The 18,850-nt window shown below is 42.7% G+C and overlaps 1 protein-coding gene across 1 annotated transcript in view; it reads left to right on the top strand.

The window, feature by feature from the left end:
• Window positions 1-18,850, top strand: part of LOC127417252 (multiple epidermal growth factor-like domains protein 11) — a 133,823-nt gene that overhangs the window by 93,591 nt on the left and 21,382 nt on the right. Inside the window, exon 15 of the mRNA XM_051657129.1 lies at window positions 16,079-16,213. Coding sequence (XP_051513089.1) covers window positions 16,079-16,213 — 135 coding nt within the window. The remainder of the gene's footprint in view (window positions 1-16,078; window positions 16,214-18,850) is intronic.

Here is an 18,850-nt window from a genome sequence, read left to right as displayed (position 1 = left end):
AATGCAGCCTTCGAATGCGACCTTCTTTCACGGGAATTCGGAGGATGCATGAGGTGTATCCCTCGTGGGCACTCACAACCCACAATTCTTTGCTTCAATGGAAAAGTCTAACAAAACAACGCCAATGTGTAATTTGTAAATATGATGTTCAAATGCAAGTAATTTTAATTCCCAAGCTGAAATACCTCAGTAGATGGGTGCAGAGTATATAATATGTATAATTATATTAATATATAATTAAAATAATGTATTAGACTAAAAGTACACCTGTAAAATCTGTTTTCTTTTCTCTCTACATCATTATAACTCTCCTAAAATGTACCTCATGCATTCCCTTCCAGAGGAACTTTGTTCCCTTCTCACTCAAAGCACTCGCGCTTATTAAAGAGTGGCGTGCTGTCATAGCAACCATGTTATGTTCTGTTTCTGTTCGTCCTGCAAAGGCCGTCTCGTTTAAACGAGACTTGTTTAAAGGAGGATGCTCGGTATACTGCAGCCTTCAAAGGACGCATCCTACCTAGCACACAGCCTTCGAAACGAGACAGCCTTAGAGAGGTGACTGGATGATGTGCTAGGGTAAAATGTACTGCCACAGAACTCTTTGGATCATGATTTCTAATAGAACTTCTGTGTTCTGAAATACTAGTTTTGAGAGATCTCTTGCCAATATATGATAAGCCACAGGGACACTGAAACATAAAAATGATATTGGGAATCTTAAACGAAATAACACTTAATAGTAAAGGACTTCCCCGTATGCGGATGGTTAAAAGTTATGGTTTTGTATGTGAAGTTGCACTGTTGGCAACTACCGCAATGATAGTTGCCAGGAGCCACTTCGCTGAAAAGGTGGTGGCAGATCAGCCCTAACTAACATATCACGCAAGTTAGGGGGTCTTTTATACACTACACAACGGAGACTTAGGGAGGAATCACTATTGATGATATGCCAATGTTTCTTTAAAATTGACTCAATTTGGCTGGCAAGAGGAGAGTAATGTATATAACAATTGACCATAATATCTTGTGATTTTGCACTTCTTTTATTGAGGCATTCCTGTTGGGACACATTGTTGAAGCGATGATTCAATCCACTCTTCAGCACAAGACTTGCATTTTATAATCATTATCTGAGATACAGATTCTTCTAATTTGATTAAACTGAGAGATGGAAAGTGACCACTTTAAAGGGACAGGATGAAAAGAAGTCCCATTAAAGATAGAATTCCTATCTGTAGGTTTTTGATATAGACTAGTCCATAAAGACAAGTCCACTTTGGCCAAGATAGACATCCAGAAAGTTTATCTTATGTTGGTCAAAATCCATTGTGAACTTCAAATCACTACTGTTGGCATTAATGAATGAGTAAAATTCCAATACTGTAGTTGTGATTCAGTACCACTCCAAATAAAGAAAATATTATCAATATACCTTGTCCATACCCTGATGAACTGGAAAAAGGGGTTATACATCTTGTTGCATTCCATTTTTTGTTCCAACAAGCCACAAAACTTTGAGGCAAAACTCAGAGCCATCTTGGAGCACATACAGTAATGACTCCTCATACCTGTAAATAAAAATCAGAACTGAAAAGAATTCCATCAACACCAGTTTGAGCAACTCCACCAAACAAAGAGTAGGTCTACTAGAGTAGGGAGTATCTGTGTATGTCTTATGGATTTTGGGGAGCATAAATAAAACTGTTGTTACAGGGTGCTCAACACACATGAAATTATATTCTGCCTTGGTGATTTCACCCAAATCTAAGACATTTTTCAGAGTTTGACAGACATGAATTTTAAAGTTATTGCAAGATTACTGATCAATTTCTTATAAAACATTGTGTTACTTAATTGTCTTTGTATCTCTTTATCATAAACAGTTCGATCAAGAATTACCAAGGCTTCCTCTTTTGTCTGCACTCTGAATGACTATAGATGTATTAGACTTAGGAGCCTCAATTTCCATTCGTTGGATTTTGGTTAAACTATCTGCTAATTTGAATTGTCTCTTTTGCTTAACAAGTGGTATAAAGTCCTGTTCTACAATAGGTACTGTATTTCTAGGCATTTCTATGTTTAGGTGGAATAAAAGAGGATTTGCTTCTGAAAGGAGATGATTTGGGAGCAACTGCGTGCCGACTTTGATGTGTGTTTTTCATTATTATTACAAATGCCACAATTAAAAAAATGGAAGAACAATGGTAAACTTTCATGAAAGCAAGAACAATTTAGAATGGTTAAATGGGGTTAAAATCTGGACTTCCATGGTCAAATGGACAAATTATTGTTAATTATTTTATTATTAAGTTTTCCTCCTGTTCTATCCTACTCCTGTTCTAACTGGTCACATTTGCCTTCAGATATTCTAAAGGTGACTTATATCATTAGGCCTGTGTCCTGATGAACTCATATTATTCTTGTTAAATAAGATGTCCAAACAAATACGTGCAGTTACAGTCTCCAGTTACTTTGATCACTTTTTGTTGGGCAGGTGATTTTGGCTAGTGAAAATACTGAGTGGCTAGTGGCATTGGAACACCACTAGCCACAGTGGTTGGTGAGCCAAAAAGTGAATGTCAAGCCCTGGTCAGACTATGTTTCTTTGAACAGAATATTATCCCAGGACCAGCAAAACAAGTTGTCTTGTTTGGCAAAACCAAGATGATGCAAAACTAGTGTATAAGCAGAAATAAACTTTTTTATTAAAGGTGCAATCAGTAATTTTGTCCTCATTTAAAAAAAAAATACTACTAAAGGAATTAATTAAAATTTTTAAACATATGTGTAAAATCATAACAACTCACTTGAGATAAAGACTCCAGTCATATCAGTAACCTTATAAAAGCTGTTTAAATCTACATGGAGAGGGTCCCCTCATGGGGACTGCCATGTTGTGATCACATGACGCTGACTGTGAATAGTACATTTCTACAATGGCATCTGTAACTGAAAACTATTGTGTTTGAATGATGCCACATTCACACCGCTAGGTGTCAGTGTATGTCCATGATGACACAATCAAAAAAGTTACTGAGTGCACATTTAAGTGGTAATAAATGCCACATGGATTTCATTGATCGATCAGGGCATATTTTTGTCAAATTATTTAAACACAGAGAGGATTTTCTCGACATTAATAGGTTTTTTTCATAAAAACTACTTCATATCAGAGACACAGAATAAGAGCTAATTTCATAGTCACAGGTCACTACAGTGTCTGCCAAGAAACTAAATCTATAACTTGATAGGCCTAGAATAGAATATTATGAAATACAGTATATCGAAAATTAGATAACAGATAAAAAAGAGTGGAATTGATTTTTGCCTGCACATTTTAAATATATGCTGCATTTTTTACACTTTTGGTGGCATTTTTGCCCCGAGCCCTGGTTAATATCTGACCTTTCCCAACACTCACACTGATTTACTCAAAGTCACCTTCTCATAGCTCCTCACTTAAGTGTTTGATTTGAACACTCTTCAAACAAGATGGTAAACAACTGTTGCGAATGAGTGGGGGTCACAACTGTTGCATCCAGACAGTGACCCTCTGGGAGTGGAGTGGGGACGGCTGAATAGGGAGGCACTTAGTAAAGAGTCATGAACATGTGCAAGCAATCTTTAAACACACACATCTTAATCACTTCAGCCCCACTCCTGTGCCTGGATCGCTGTGGAGATGCAGTGTCCATGTGGGGCTCTCATCAGTCTCTTTGTGAGGAGAAGTGTTTACCCAGCCTCTCAGGGGTCTTCCTCTTAAGACACTGTCTCTCTTCATCTCTCTCTGTCTGTCTCTCTTCCTCTGCAGCTCTTGCTGTCTCTCTTTACCATGTTGTGCCCTCAAGGCATAAGCCAACTGATTGCTGTCATTTTAAATGACTGAAAACAGGGGAGGTCACGTGAATCCATGCAAGGAGCGGACGTGTGAGCGATGAGCTCTGCGCACTTTGCTGAATTTTTGATTATTCTCATGTTATAATATGGTGAAATTTTATAAAACCAGTTACACATTTGCCCTTTGTTGCAAAACATGGCAAAGAAGTCAAAATCCTCGGGCTCTGGAGACATTAAAAGACACTTACGTGTTCAGGATGAAAGCCCCGACAGGCCTACAGACCGGGGACTCGATTTGGATGGCGCGGCGGGAGAAGGAATCCAGCGTCAGTTGTCCAACATGTCGGTGATGTTGACGAAGATTCTTGCTGACTTGGAGGATCTCGCTGTAAGACGTCGATCGATTACGGTGATGGAAACAAAATTCTCTGAGTTAGCTACAAGAGTGACTGATGTTGAAAAATGAATCGATTTTCTGGAGTCTTTGGAGAGGGAATTAACGTCATGGTTACTGGTATAACCTCCGTTCCCAGATGGAGGGAACGAGACGTTGGTGTCGATGTAGTGACACTAGGGGTCACTCTTGGGAGCCCGAGACACCTCTGGTCTTTGATAAAAGGCCAATGAAAATTGGCGAGTGGTATTTGCATGCCACTCCCCCGAACATACAGGTATAAAAGGAGCTGGTATGCAACCACTCATTCAGGTTTTACGCTGAGGAGCCGATATAAGGTCCGGCCATTTCAGTGAGTAGTTCAGCGTTGTGGCAGGAGGGACCAACGTCTCGTTCCCTCCATCAGGGAACGAGGTCTGGGCGCGGGTGCTGGATGGTGCCCCTTCCCTGAGAAAGAAAGTCCTTCCTCAGGGGAATTTGCCCGGGGGAAGCTGTCACGAGGAGCATGAGGTCCGAGCACCACGTCTGGGCGGGCCAGTAGGGTGCTTACCAGGACAACCTTCTCCTCGTCATCCCTGACCTTGCACAGGGTCTGTGCGAGCAGGCTCACTGGGGGAAAACGCATATTTGCGAATGCCAGGAGACCAGCTGTGTGCCAGCACGTCTATGCTGCGGAAGGCCTCGGTGAGGGCGTACCAGAGCGGGCAGTGGGAGGATTCTTGGGAGGCGAACAGGTGCACCTGTGCCTGACCGAATCGACTCCAAATCAGCTGGACCACCTGAAGGTGGAGTCTCCACTCTCCCTTGAGGGTAACCTGTTGTTACGGCGCATCCGCCGAAGTGTTGAGGTTGCCCGGGATGTGAGTGGCTTGCAGCGACTTGGTGCTGCTAACTCCGTTGGAGGAGATGGCGGGCGAGTTGTGACATACAGCGGGAGCGCAGACCGCCCTGGGTCGCCCGTCTCAAGGGCGCTTTGAAGCCTTTCACGGGTTCTGGGCGGCCGCGAGACGGGTGGCATCTGCTTCCTGCGGTGGGCTCCACGCCGGGGCCAGGCCGAAGGGGCGGGCTGCGGCGGAGCCGGTGCAGTCACCGCAGGGGCACGCCCTTGGCGATGAGTAGATGGGGTGCGGGATCTTGAGCCACGCCGGGGCAGGATAAGCCGGCTAGCATCCATCTACTACTCTACCATCGAGAACTGCTGGGCAAAGTCCTCGAAGGTGTCGCCGAATAGGCCCACCTGGGTAATATGGGGGCAGCAAGGAATCGTGTCCTGTCGGCCTCACCCATCTCGACCAGGTTGAGCCAAAGGTGGCGCTCCTGGACCACTAGTGTGGCCATCGTCCGCCCGAGAGACCGCGCCGTGACCTCCGTCCCTCGGAGAGCGAGGTCGGTCGCCGAGCGCAGTTCCTGCATCAATCCCGGTGCGGAACTACCCTCGTGCAGTTCCTTTAGCGCCTTGGCGGACTTGCAGGAGAGCCATGGCGTGCAGGGCGGAGGCGGCTTGTCCAGCGGCACCGTAGGCTTTGACCGTCAGAGACGACGTAAACCTACAGGCCTTGGACGGGGGCTTTGGGCACCCGCGCCAGGTGGCGGCGCTCTGCGGGCATAGGTGCACCGCGAGCGCCTTTATCCACCGGGGGATTGCCGAATAACCCTTGGCCGCCCCACCATCGAGGGTAGTGAGAGCGGGGAAGCTGAAAAGATCGGGACAGGGCAGTAAAAAGTGCCTCCCATGACCTTGTCAGCTCTTCATGCACTTCCGGGAAGAAAGGAACGGGGCGGGGCGTGGCTTTGAGCGGCGCCACGAGCCCAGGAACAAATCACAGAGCCGCGAGGGTTCAGGGAAGAGCGGTGAAATCCACTCTAACCGACGCTTGCGGCTGTCCGGGAAAGCATGTCGTCATCTCCACGTCAGCCTGTGACTGGGCGATCAACCCCGAAGGGAGGAGCCCAGCTGAGGCTTCCGACTGGACGAGCCTGCTCTCCGATGCTGCGCTCGAGAGCTCATCACTTTCACGGGCTCCGAATAAGAGGTCGAACTCGCCATGAGACGATCCGGCAGACTCACCCGGAAGCCCGATCAGGGCAGACGAGCGTGCTGGGGAATGGGAGGTCTGCGGGGGGATACCCGGCGGAGGCGGTCCCATTGGGGTCCCCAAATCGCCCCCAGTGCTAGCCGCGCTGGCCTCAAACCCGTGGGTAAAAGGACCGAGGCGGGAGCCTCTGGGGTGGCGCGCTTTCTTACGAAGGCGAGCCACGACCGCAACGTTGCCATGGACATATTCTCGCAATGAGAACGTGACCATCCACGAATGCTGTCTCCGCATGAGCAGTGCCCAGACACGAAAGACAGTGATCGTGACCGTTAGAAGGCGAGAGATAACGAGCACAACCAGGAATAACACACAATCGGAAAAGCATCTTTAAAAAGACGCGTCTTTAAAAAGACGTTCCGTGTGTGCGCTCTTTTAGAGAAATATATACTCTTTTAGAGGGGAAAAATGCTCTTTCAGAAAATATACTCTCTAGTTTTTCTGCCGAAGCGCCCAGGGGCATTCTCTGCAGTGCACCAGTACAGAGGAGGGAGAAGCCACTGAAATGCGCCGTCAGATCCAGCAGGTGAATGAACAGTAGTATTCAGCTCAGCGAGCATCTGAATGAGTGGTTGCATACCAGCTCCTTTTATACCCGTATGTTCGGGGGAGTGGCATGCAAATACCACTCGCCAATTTTCATTGGCCTTTTATCAAAGACCAGAGGTGTCTCGGGCTCCCAAAAGTGACCCATAGTGTCAATACATCGACACCAACGTCGAGTGAGTGACAGATAGGGAACTGCTAATCTGCCCGCGACCAAAGTTGATTTGGAACATCTCCTTGAAAAGCCTGAAGATCTTGAGAATAGAAACCGCAGGAATAACATTCAAATTGTTGGAATTCCTGAGCATGAGGAGGGCAGATATATGGTGAAATTCCTAGACGAGTTTTTGCCGAGTCTGCTCGACATAACAGGCCACAAGCTGGAAATTGAGCATGCTCACAGAGTCCCAGCTCACAGATCTGCTGAGGGAGAAAGGCCTAGATCATTTCTGACCAGATTTCTGAGATCATCCGATAAAGATCTTGTGTTGCACCAGGTGAGGAGCAAAGGGAAGCTTTCTTGGAAGAACCATAATATTTTCTTGTTCCTGGACTTTGCGAGTTGGACAAGAGAGAAACGCGATCGGTTCAAGGAATGTAAGAAACTCTTACATCAGAAAAAGATCTCGTTTGCTCTAATGTTTCCTGCCAAACTGAGAATAGAAACGAAGGTCGGTCGCAAAGTACATCAGGCAATATCTTTTATAGAATCAATGTCTGAGTAAACCATTGGATGTTTCTCATGTGAGTGGGCCTGACTTGCTATACTAACTCTTGAGGAAGCTGGGCAACATTTTAGGTTTTTTGCATTGGCTCCGCCTAGCAGCTGGAGTTTGTTTTGTGATAACACTTTCCTTAAAGAAACTTTTGCATTTAAGTTCCCGGACAGATTGAGAGTGGACACTATGGATGACCGCAAAACATCTACATGCTCACACAAAGGATGTCTTTTATAAAGATGACGGATTGTGTAAGTCATGGTATATACTTTTATGCAGCCTCTGAGTGAATTGACTCGATCATCCAGGGAACCGGGATGCTGGTTTTGTTTCTTTTTGTATTGGTTCCGCCTAGCGGCTGGAGCTTGTTCTATTGAATAACATTTCTTTGGAACAGCTGTTGATTCATCTGTTCGTTCTTCGTGCTTACTCCTCCTGCTGGCTGTGGTTTTTTTTGTTGAGTTTTTTTTTTTTTTACGAGACATTGGAATGATTATGTCATCTGCTGCACTCACAACAGCTGGCTCACTGAACATTTGTTTGTCTGACCGAGGAATCTGAACGGTTTTATATCAGCTGGAATTTGTTTCGTGGAATTTCACATATTTGAGACAGTTCTGTGAATGTATATACACATTCTTTGTGTTCATTCTTCCTATTGACTGGGTTTATTTCACAAAGTATTTTCTGTTATGTAAATTTGCCTCACAATTTGTGAGGCAAAATTGAGCAATCCGATGGCAAAGTTGTCATGGGGGCTCGTGGGCATTCATGGACCTTTTGAGTTTAGAGGGATTGTCGCCGGTTGGTGCTGTCGTGCGCAGGGTTAATGTGCACGTTTTTTTTTTCTGTTTGTTTTGTTCGGGGGGATGTTCGGGGTTTGATTGTATCACTAATGGGGAATGTGGTCAATTATATCAAAATGTCAGTTGTTAATATGAGTGTACTATCTCTCTCCACATGGAATGTAAATGGGTTGGGGCACCCCATAAAAAGAAGGAAGGTTATTTCTTTTCTTAAACGTAACAAATATGATATAGTGTTTCTTCAAGAAACACATCTCTCCCCGCAGGAAACTGAGAAATTTGGGAAGATATGGGGTGGACGTGTTTTCTTTAGTGCTGGCACAAGTAAGAGCAAGGGAGTCATTATATTGGTAAATAAACATCTACAATTCAAATGTCTCAAGCAGATTAAAGATAAATTACGAAGAGTAATTATTGTTTTTTCTGAAATTCAAGGGCAAAGGTTGATTTTGGCTAATATTTACGCACCTAACGCTGATGATCAGGGCTTTTTTATAGATCTTGAAGGGATGTTGCAAACCGCTGGCACCCCTCATGATATAATATTGGGAGGAGACTTTAATCTTTTGATGGATTCGGTCCTTGATCATAGTGAAGCAAAAGTGTGTAAGCCCCCTAGAGCAACACTGACGCTTCACAGGATGTGTAAAAATCTTGGTCTTTCGGATATTTTGAGACTTTTGAACCCGTCCGGTAGGGACTATACATTTTTTTCATCAGTCCATAAGATTTATTCTAGAATAGATTTTTTTATATATATCCAAATCCCTAATTTCATTTGTTGTTGATTGCTCAATTGGAAATATTTTAGTCTCAGATCACGCCCTGGAGAGTTTAGAGGTGATGCACATATAGAAAAAAAGAAATCATATAGTTGGTGCCTTAATGTATCCCTTCTGCAAAATCCTGATTTGCAACAAATATTGAAGACTGAAATCAGTGTTTATATGGAGACTGGTCCTCAGTATCCTCTGTGGGTGTGGCTTGGGAGGCACTTAAAGCGGTTCTTAGGGGCCGGATCATACAGTATGCCTCATTCATCAAAAAATCCAAAGCATGATAATTTGTGGAGTTGGAAGGAAATATTAAAAGTGCAGAGGCAGAGCTGAAGCACTGTATGTCAGCTGATGGCCTCAGAGAATTGACCCGATTGAAATATACATATAATACTATTTTATCGCGGAAAGTGGAGTTTTGGTGATTCAGGGCAAGACAGTCATACTTTGAGTCGGGTGACAAAGCAGGGAAGCTTTTCGCTAGATATATAAAACAGAGAGAGTCTTCTTCTACCATTCCCTCAGTGAAATCTGCTGGTGGTGAAATATTTCCCTCAGCCATTGTTATTAATAATGCCTTTAAAGAGTTCTATATTGATCTTTATAGTTCCACGTCTTCGTCTACTGATGAAGATATTAGAAACTTTGTGGAACCATTAGATCTTCCTAAATGATTGAGCAAAAAAACTCTCTTGATTCTGAGATAACCTTGGAGGAGCTTGATGAGGTAATTAAGTCCCTACCTACTAGCAAGGCTCCGGGGCCAGATGGTTTTGCCGCAGAATTTTTTAGATCCTATGCTACAGAACTGGCTCCACTTTTGTTAGAAGTTTATACTGAATCATTAAAGAACGGAAAACTTCCTCCAACCATGACACAAGCCCGGATCAGTCTGATTCTTAAAAAGGACAAAGATCCAAACGAGGGTAAAAGTTACCGTCCAATTTCCCTGATCTAACTAGATGTAAAAATATTGTCAAAAATTTTGCCTAATCGATTAAGTAAAGTTATGACATCACTTATACATATAGATCAGGTGGGGTTTATTTGGGGCCACAGCTCTTCTGATAACATCAGGCGTCTCATCAATATCATGTGGTCAGTAGCGAATGATCAATCTCCAATCGCTGCCATCTCACTTGATGCCGAAAAGGCGTTTGATATGGTAGAATGGGATTATCTTTTTAAGATTTTGGAAATGTATGGGTTCGGGAGTACATTTATGGGTTGGATTAAGTTACTTTATAGACACCCTGTAGCAGCGGTACAAACAAATGGATTAATCTCAGATTATTTTACTTTGAATAGGGGCACTCGGCAGGGTTTCCCTCTTTCCCCATTATTGTTCTGTCTTGCCCTGGAATCATTAGCAGCTGCGATAAGAAAGGAGGATGATTTTCCAGGGGTGTTGGCGGGAGGTGTGCCGCATAAGCTTCTGCTTTACGCAGATGATATTTTATTATTTGTCTCTGAACCTACTAGATCTTTGCCTTGCCTCCACAGAATTATTAATTCCTTTTCCAAGTTCTCAGGATACAAAGTCAATTGGGCTAAATCCGAAGCTTTGGCTCTGACAGCATACTGCCCAGTAACGGCTTTTCAGCCGGGCGCCTTCCAGTGGCCCAAACAGGGCATTAAGTATTTGGGGATTTTATTCCCAGCAAATTTGTCTGATTTAGTTAGTGTTAATTTTGACCCTTTAATAAAAAGGTTTTCGAGCGATGTCAGCAGGTGGGCTTCATTACATTTATCGATGATTGGGAAGGTTAATGTTATTAAAATGAATTGTATTCCAAAATTTAACTACCTGCTACAATCTCTCCCTGTAGATGTCCCCCTCTCTTATTTCAAGGAATTTGATAGCATAGTGAAGTCCTTCATTTGGAATGGTAAACGCCCCAGATTGCATTTCAATAAGTTACATAGGCCGATAGACAAAGGAGGGCTAGGCCTTCCCAAGATTTTATTTTATTACTATGCGTTCAGTCTCAGACATTTGGCTCATTGGTCACTTCCACCTGTTTAAATGTTGATTTTATATATATATATATATATATATATATATATATATATATATATATATATATATATATATATATATGTTTACACTTCATTGTAAAAAATGTAAAAAAATAAAAAAATAAAATAAAAATAAAAAGACTGAAAACAGGAAACAAATAGCCGGTATGTTTTGTACGTGGCAGGAGCAGGGTCACATTTAACCCTAAAGTCAAATGATTTTTTTTTTTCATATTTTAAATCTTACAAAAACCGTGGGCCTGGGAAGCTCAGTGAGTAAAGACGCTGACTACCACCCCTGGAGTCACGAGTTCGAATCCAGAGCGTGCTGAGTGACTCCAGCCAGGTCTCCTAAGCAACCATTTTGGCCCGGTTGCTTGGGAGGGTAGAGTCACATAGGGTAACCTCCTCGTGGTCGCTATAATGTGGTTCTCGCTCTCGGTGGGGCGCGTGGTGAGTTGTGCGTGGATGCCGCTGAGAATAGCGTGAAGCCTCCACACACGCTATACAAGCCACATGATAAGATGCACGGATTGACGGTCTCAGATGTGGAGGCAATTGAGATTCGTCCTCTGCCACCTGAGATTCGTCCTCAGTCACTACGCCACCATGAGGACTTAGAGCGCATTGGGAATTGGGCATTCCAAATTATGGAAAAAAGGGGAGAAAAAAAATAGATTTTCATGACTGTAATGCACTAATTTTTACTGTTTAATAGTAAAAATACTGTAATAATTTTTTTTTATTCAAATCTGCATAAATTAAAGGCAGTACAAGAAATACTACCACAAAGTATATAAAAAGTAATTAATCAGAATTTGAATAATATATATCTTATCATAATTATATGAGAATAGGGTGGTAATGTGCTTGATTGTAAAATTAATGTCATAATGCAGAAGATCTTAATTGTCTAAAAATAGGCTTTATTTTCTTTAAGCAAATATATTTTCTTATTTCTTTCTTTTGATTATGGGGTCAAAAATGACCAGTACATCAGCTGGTTTTGCTTAGTAAGGAGTTGTGCATACATGCAGAAAGATTAGAGAGAGCAGAGAAAGGGAATGCCATTAATCTTAGCCACACTATTCGTTGTTGTACAATTATCTTAATTACAAAGGCCCACCACCCATGGTGGAAAAGTCAGGACACACCACTCTCCAGCATTACACAAAGCTACAGCAATTAAAGCCAATCAAGCTTGCAGGAGCTCCAGTCTTGGACAAAGCTGAGTGACAGAGACAGACCGGACCATGAGGAGGACAATCCGCCTCATTATTTCTGCCAGCTTTAGTAATACAGGTGGCAGTGGCTCTGTGGTTTAAGATTAAAGCATGGTAACTGGAAAAATATTTCAAACCCTAGCTGGGGATGCCTTAGATGATGATTATACTACAGTGGTTCTAGAACCCCTAAATTAAGCTCAAGACTAGCATATTTTGTGCATGAACAATATTTTTTGTAACTCTATTGATTGTAATTTTAGTTTCTGAATCAGAATCAGAATCAGTTTATTGCCTTGGAATTTGTCTTGGTGACAGGAGCTTCTAGTGTACAACAAAACAAAAACAATACAAAAACAGCAGCAAGACATAGATAATAATAAAAAATAAAAAATAATTATACACATACGTACAGACACACACATACATACATACACTCATACACATGGGTAGTGCAAATCTAATACAATCTGTTATGTACAGTGCAAATACAAATCTGTTATGTACAGTGCAAATTTTTTTTTTTTTTTTCAGAGAAATGAAATGGCAGAAGAGGTTGGATGTGTTGGATAAATATAAAAAAGACTAAACTGTGTATTGCACATAGATATTGCTCAATGGGGCAATTTAACTGTTTATGAGATGGATAGCCTGAGGGAAAAAAACTGTTCCTGTGCCTGACAGTTCTGGTGCTCAGAGCTCTGAAGCATCAGCCAGAAGGCAACAGTTCAAAAAGGTAGTGGGCAGGGTGAGTGGGGTCCAGAGTGATTTTCCCAGCCTTTTCCTCAATCTGGAAGTGTATAGTTCTTGAAGGGGGGGCAGGGGGCAACCAATAATCCTCTCAGCAGTCCGAACTGCCCTTTGTAGTCTTCTGATGTCTGATTTCATAGCTGAACCAAACCAGACAGTTATTGAAGTGCAGAGGACAGACTCAATGACTGCTGAGTAAAACTGTATCAGCAGCGCCTGTGGCAGGTTGAATTTCCTCAGCTGGCGAAGGAAGTACAACCTCTGCTGGGCCTTTTTCCCAAGTGGAGTCAATGTGGGTCTCCCACTTCAGTTCCTTGTTCAGGAACCTGAATGATTCCACTGCTGCCACAGTGCTGTTTAGAATGGTGAGGGAGGTCAGTGTTGGGGTGTTTCTCCTAAAGTCCACAATGATCTCCACCATTTTGAGTGTGTTCAGCTCAAGGTTGTTTTGACTGCACCAGGCAGCCAGCTGTTCAACCTCCCTTCTGTATGCAGACTCATCGTCATCTCGGATGAGGTCGATGACAGTGGTGTCGTCTGCAAACTTCAGGAGCTTGACAGAGGGGTCCTTGGCAATGCAGTCATTGGTGTAGAGGGAGAAGAGTAGTGAGGAGAGCACACATCCCAGGGGGGCACCAGTGCTGATTGTACAGGTGCTAGAAGTGAGTTTCCCCTGTCTCACAAGCTGCTGCTCTCTATCAGAAAGCTGGTAATCCACTGACAGATAGACATGGGAACAGAGAGTTGGTGTAATTTATTCTGGAGTATAGCTGGGATGATGGTGTTGAAAGCCGAACTGAAGTCCACAAAAAGGATCCTTGCATATGTCCCTGGTCTGTCCAGATGTTGCAGGATATGATGCAATCCTATGTTGACTGCATCATCCACAGACCTGTTTGCTCGATATGCAAATTGAAGGGGATCTAGAAAGGGTCCAGTGATGTTCTTCAGGTGGGCCAACACCAGTCTCTCAAAAGATTTCATGACCACAGACGTCAGGGCGACAGGTCTGTAGTCATTAAGTCCTGTGATTTTTGGTTTCTTTGGGACAGGAATAATGATTGAGCATCTGAAGCAGCATGGTACTTCACACTGCTCCAGTGATCTATTGAAGATCTGTGTGAAGATGGGGGCCAGATGGTTAGCACAGGATCGAAGACACGCTGGTGAGACGCCATCTGGGCCTGAGGCTTTCCTCGTCTTTTGTTTCCGAAAGACGCAGCTCACATCATCTTCACAGATCTTAAGTGCAGGCTGAGTAGCAGGGGGGGGGAGGGGGGTTGCAGGAGGTGTTGGTGTTTGTGTGAATTGAAGGTCAGGGTGGGTGTGGGGTGTGAGATTGGGCCTTTCAAATCTGCAGTAGAACACATTAAGTTCGTCAGCCAGTTGATGGTTTCCTACAGGGTTGGGGGTAGGATTCCTGTAATTTGTGAGTTGTTTCATGCCACTCCACACTGATGCAGGATCATTAGCTGAAAACTTGTTTTTCAGCTTCTCAGAGTATCTTCTTTTAGCCACTCTGATTTCCTTGTTCAGTGTGTTCCTGGCCTGATTGTACAAGACTTTATCCCCACCCCTGTAAGCATCCTCTTTGGCCTGATGAAGCTGCCTGAGCTCTGCTGTAAACCACGGTTTGTCATTGTTGAACTTTAAATAAGTCCTAGTAGGAATGCACATATCCTCACAGAAACTGATATATGATGTAACAGTATCTGTGAGCTCATCCAGGTCTATGGCTGCAGCCTCAAAAACACTCCAATCCGTGCAATCGAAGCAGGCTTGTAGTTCCCGCTCTGCTTCATTTGTCTATCTCTTTACAGTCCTTACTATTGGCTTGGTTGATTTTAATTTCTGCCTGTAGGTTGGAAGAAGATGAACTAGAGAGTGATCAGAGAGTCCCAAAGCTGCTCTAGGGACAGAGCGATATGCATCCTTTATTGTTGTGTAACAATTATCCAGTATATTCCTGTCTCTGGTGGGGCATGTGATGTGCTGTTTGTATTAGTTCACGTGTGAGATTTGCTTTGTTAAAATCCCCAAGAATAATAATAACTGAGTCCGAGTATTGTTGTTCTGTGTCTGTGATTTGATCAGCCAGCTATTGCAGCGCTGTGTTCAAACACGCATTTGGTGCGATATACACACTCACCAGAATAAACGAGGAAAACTCCCGCGGCGAGTAGAAAGGCTTACAGTTAATAAAGAGCGCTTCCAAATTAGGAGAGCACATCCTCTTTAATGTTGTTACATCTGTACACCAACTTTCATTGATATAAAAGCATGTTCTACCGCCTCTCGTTTTCCCCATTAACTCTGCGATCCGCTCTGAACAGCTGGAAGTCCGGCATATGTAACGCGCTGTCCGGAATGGCTTCACTGAGGAGATGTAGTTCGTCCGTTTTGTTAGGAAGAGAGCAGAGATTCGCTAAGTAAATACTCGGCAGCGCTGTTCGAAATCCGTGCCGACGGAGTTTGACAAGCGCACCGGCTCGTCTCCCTCGCCTGCGTCTCTTGAACAGCAGAGCTGCACCTCCAACTAAAATGTCTAGCAAAACGTTTGAATATTCGAAAACTGGGAAAAGATTGTCTGGTATATGCTGTCAAATGTTCAGCAGTTCGTCTCTGTTAAAACTGACTGGAAAAAGATGACTAAACACAGGACAAACAAACAAAAACAACTAAATAATTCCACACCGAGGCAGTCATCCGCGGCACCATCATGATGATAATGATTCCTGTTGGTATGCTAAGCCTGATGAAGTGAGAACAAGGTTGATTTGTAATCTAATTTTCCACATATTAACACAAACTTCTTCTTTATCATCTCTTTCCTTATAAAATCTCTTTTTTCATCTCTGTCTTTTTTTAACATTTGCATCTCCTCCCCTCCTTCCTGTCTTTTGCTCCTGGGACAGTTTGCCCTCCTGGTTTCTATGGGCACCGCTGCAGCCAGTCATGCCCACAGTGTGTGCACAGTACAGGGCCGTGCCATCATGTCACAGGTCACTGTGAGTGTCTGGCCGGCTTTTTCGGCTCGCTTTGCAACCAAGGTAAGTAGCTCTTTTCGTTCTCCCTCTGTATCTCTGCCATGTTTCTCTTTTTTCTCTCTTCTTCAACCATGGGCTTCTCACATCCTTCAAACCTAGTTCTAAGAGAAAATTATGGTCAAATCACAACTGTCTGACCACTTTCACTCGAATTACGCAATAAACAATTCTTAATTTTACTCTATTTAAACCTCTAAACCAGGGGTCTTCAACAGGGGGTCCGCAACCTCTAGAGGGCTGCAACAGTACTGCAAGCTTATTTTTATGAACAAGTGGAAATATCTTTAGTGCAATATTAAGTTAACTCCAACCAAGGTTAAGAAAGTTAAAGTTAAGAAGCTAAAGTTCAGCTAAATGTTTCATTGTCCATCATGCATTCAGTAAAATTAAAATGTTATTTACATGTACAGTATATGACTTAAATGGCTTTGAAATGTAAGCTTCATTACCAAGAATGTGAATACATAAATGTGGTAATAATCACGTGTTATTATAGGCCATGCTTCAAATGCAACACTCAGTTTTATACTTTATGTAGCCCTGCTTTATCTTTATCCACCATTTATTTATTATTATTTATTATCCACCATTTATACACATCTCTTTATTCAGGTTGTTTGCCTGAAAAAGGTTAAAGATCACTGCTTTAAACAAAAAGAATAATTGCTTATTTTTATTTTGACTGGTATGCAATTGAACTTCATAAACCTTTCAGAGAGACTGTACATAAATGATGCCCATAAATGACAGTTTACCTGTCTCACTCTACCTGTCATCTATAACTCCAACCACATGGCATGTTAAGCCATTAGGTGTGTGTGCTGCCGTTGGCACTGTGCCCATCTGCACAACGCCATGCTGACTTTGCGGCTCCGCCATACTGCAAATAATTGGCATTATCACTGACACTCTGACAAATAACCTTCACAGGAAATCTGAATATTGCTGAGCTCATTCTTCTGAGTGAGACAAACAGTGAAGAGACAGGTCGATATTGCCACTCTCTGTTTTTGTTGAGCTCCAGTGGAAAACCAGTGAAAATGTAGTGATAGGACCTAATGTACACCCACACATGTGGTTGTTGTTGAACTTTTTTTTTTTTTTTAAAAACCATGGCCATTAATCCCTCCCTTTGCTGCCATAACAGCTTCCACTAGGAGATTTGCTCCCATTTAGGCACAAAAGCGTGAGGTCAGGCACTGATGTTGGGCGACTGGACCTGGCTCACAGTTGGCTTCCAATTCATCCCAAAGGTGTCCAGTGTGGTGCAGCTCTGGACTTTGTGCAGGCCTGTCATGTTCTTCCAAACCAGAAACAGTTGACCATTTATTGACCTCGCTTTGTGCACGCAGGCATAGTCATGCTGGAACAGAAAAGGGTCCTCCCCAAAGTTTGAAGCACACAATTGTTAATAATATCATTTTAAGCCATATAATTATTTATCTTTACTGAAAATACTGGAATAGCCAAAGCTGTTAATTAAAAGGGGGTGTCCACATATATTTGGCACACAACATATACCACATACTTATATTTTCTACAAGACTTACATTTCTATAGAATCTGTTCTCCACTGTGATTTCCACTTGTTGGACGTGATTCAGATGACACTACTCACAGACCACAAGAGTACAGTAAATAATGACTCCCATTTTGACTGTAGTATAGATATAGTTACTGTGTGCATTTTTCAGACAAGTTTCGGGTCAATGAGGCAGATTTCAAACTCAAACCAAAGAATCCTAACATTCACATCCCACTCCACAGCACCCCACTGAGACGTCCAGATGAAATATGAATAGAACCTCTCATCATAATTAACTAGTCTTTTAATGAATTAAGGAAAGGCTGCACTAATATATAGAATTCACTTTCATTGCTTTCAGAGCTGTCTCATGAATAAATATTTAATATCTTAAAGGAGAGGAAGGAAAAGGTTTGAGAGAAAGCTTGTTTTAATTTGTCCAGATCATAATTACTGGAAGAAAGGTAGGGCTCAGGGGAACCATAACTAGCCCACATATCTACTTTTTTGTAATTTGGCATCCTCAGTTGTCTTGAGCCCACGTTCACCCATCTCAGAACGAGCTAATGAACTTCAGCTAGTCACTGTTGAAGTGAAACTGAGCCAGTAACATGAGGGGACCACTAGCTAATAAGAGTGAGTTTTGAGTTAGTTGAAAGAGTTTCAAAAAATGAGAAGATTGTGGAAGCATAATAATTAAAAGCCAGCACCACAAAGATTTAGATTCAACTTCTTCTAAATGGATGATCTATCTGATTGGAACATAAATCTGATTCCATTTTGTAGACAAATTTCTGTTCTCCTGGGACTGGTGTTTACCTGTTGCATGTCATGACCTTGTCTTTTGAGGTACCGTCGACATACCTTGCTGAACTCATCGAAATGAAAAAAGAGACTGGGGCAAAAAGGTGTTGGGCTTTAATCTCAAATGAAATCTCAAATTAAGCAAGTGTCAGGGTGCTGTGAAATATTCATTTTATTAAAAATGTACACAAGCTCTATTTTTAATTCTGTAGTACATCAGTCGTCCTTGTTCTTGTCTGTGCCGAGCAGAGATGGCAAAGACAGATAATTGGACAGTGTGACAGCAGCACATGTTTGAAGGTTGATTTCCC

This window comes from Myxocyprinus asiaticus, chromosome 26 (assembly GCF_019703515.2).
Source record: "Myxocyprinus asiaticus isolate MX2 ecotype Aquarium Trade chromosome 26, UBuf_Myxa_2, whole genome shotgun sequence".
Classification (NCBI taxonomy): Eukaryota; Metazoa; Chordata; class Actinopteri; order Cypriniformes; family Catostomidae; genus Myxocyprinus; species Myxocyprinus asiaticus.
The sequence above is the reverse complement of the archived record's forward strand: the minus strand, read 5'-3'. Positions and strand labels throughout refer to the sequence as shown.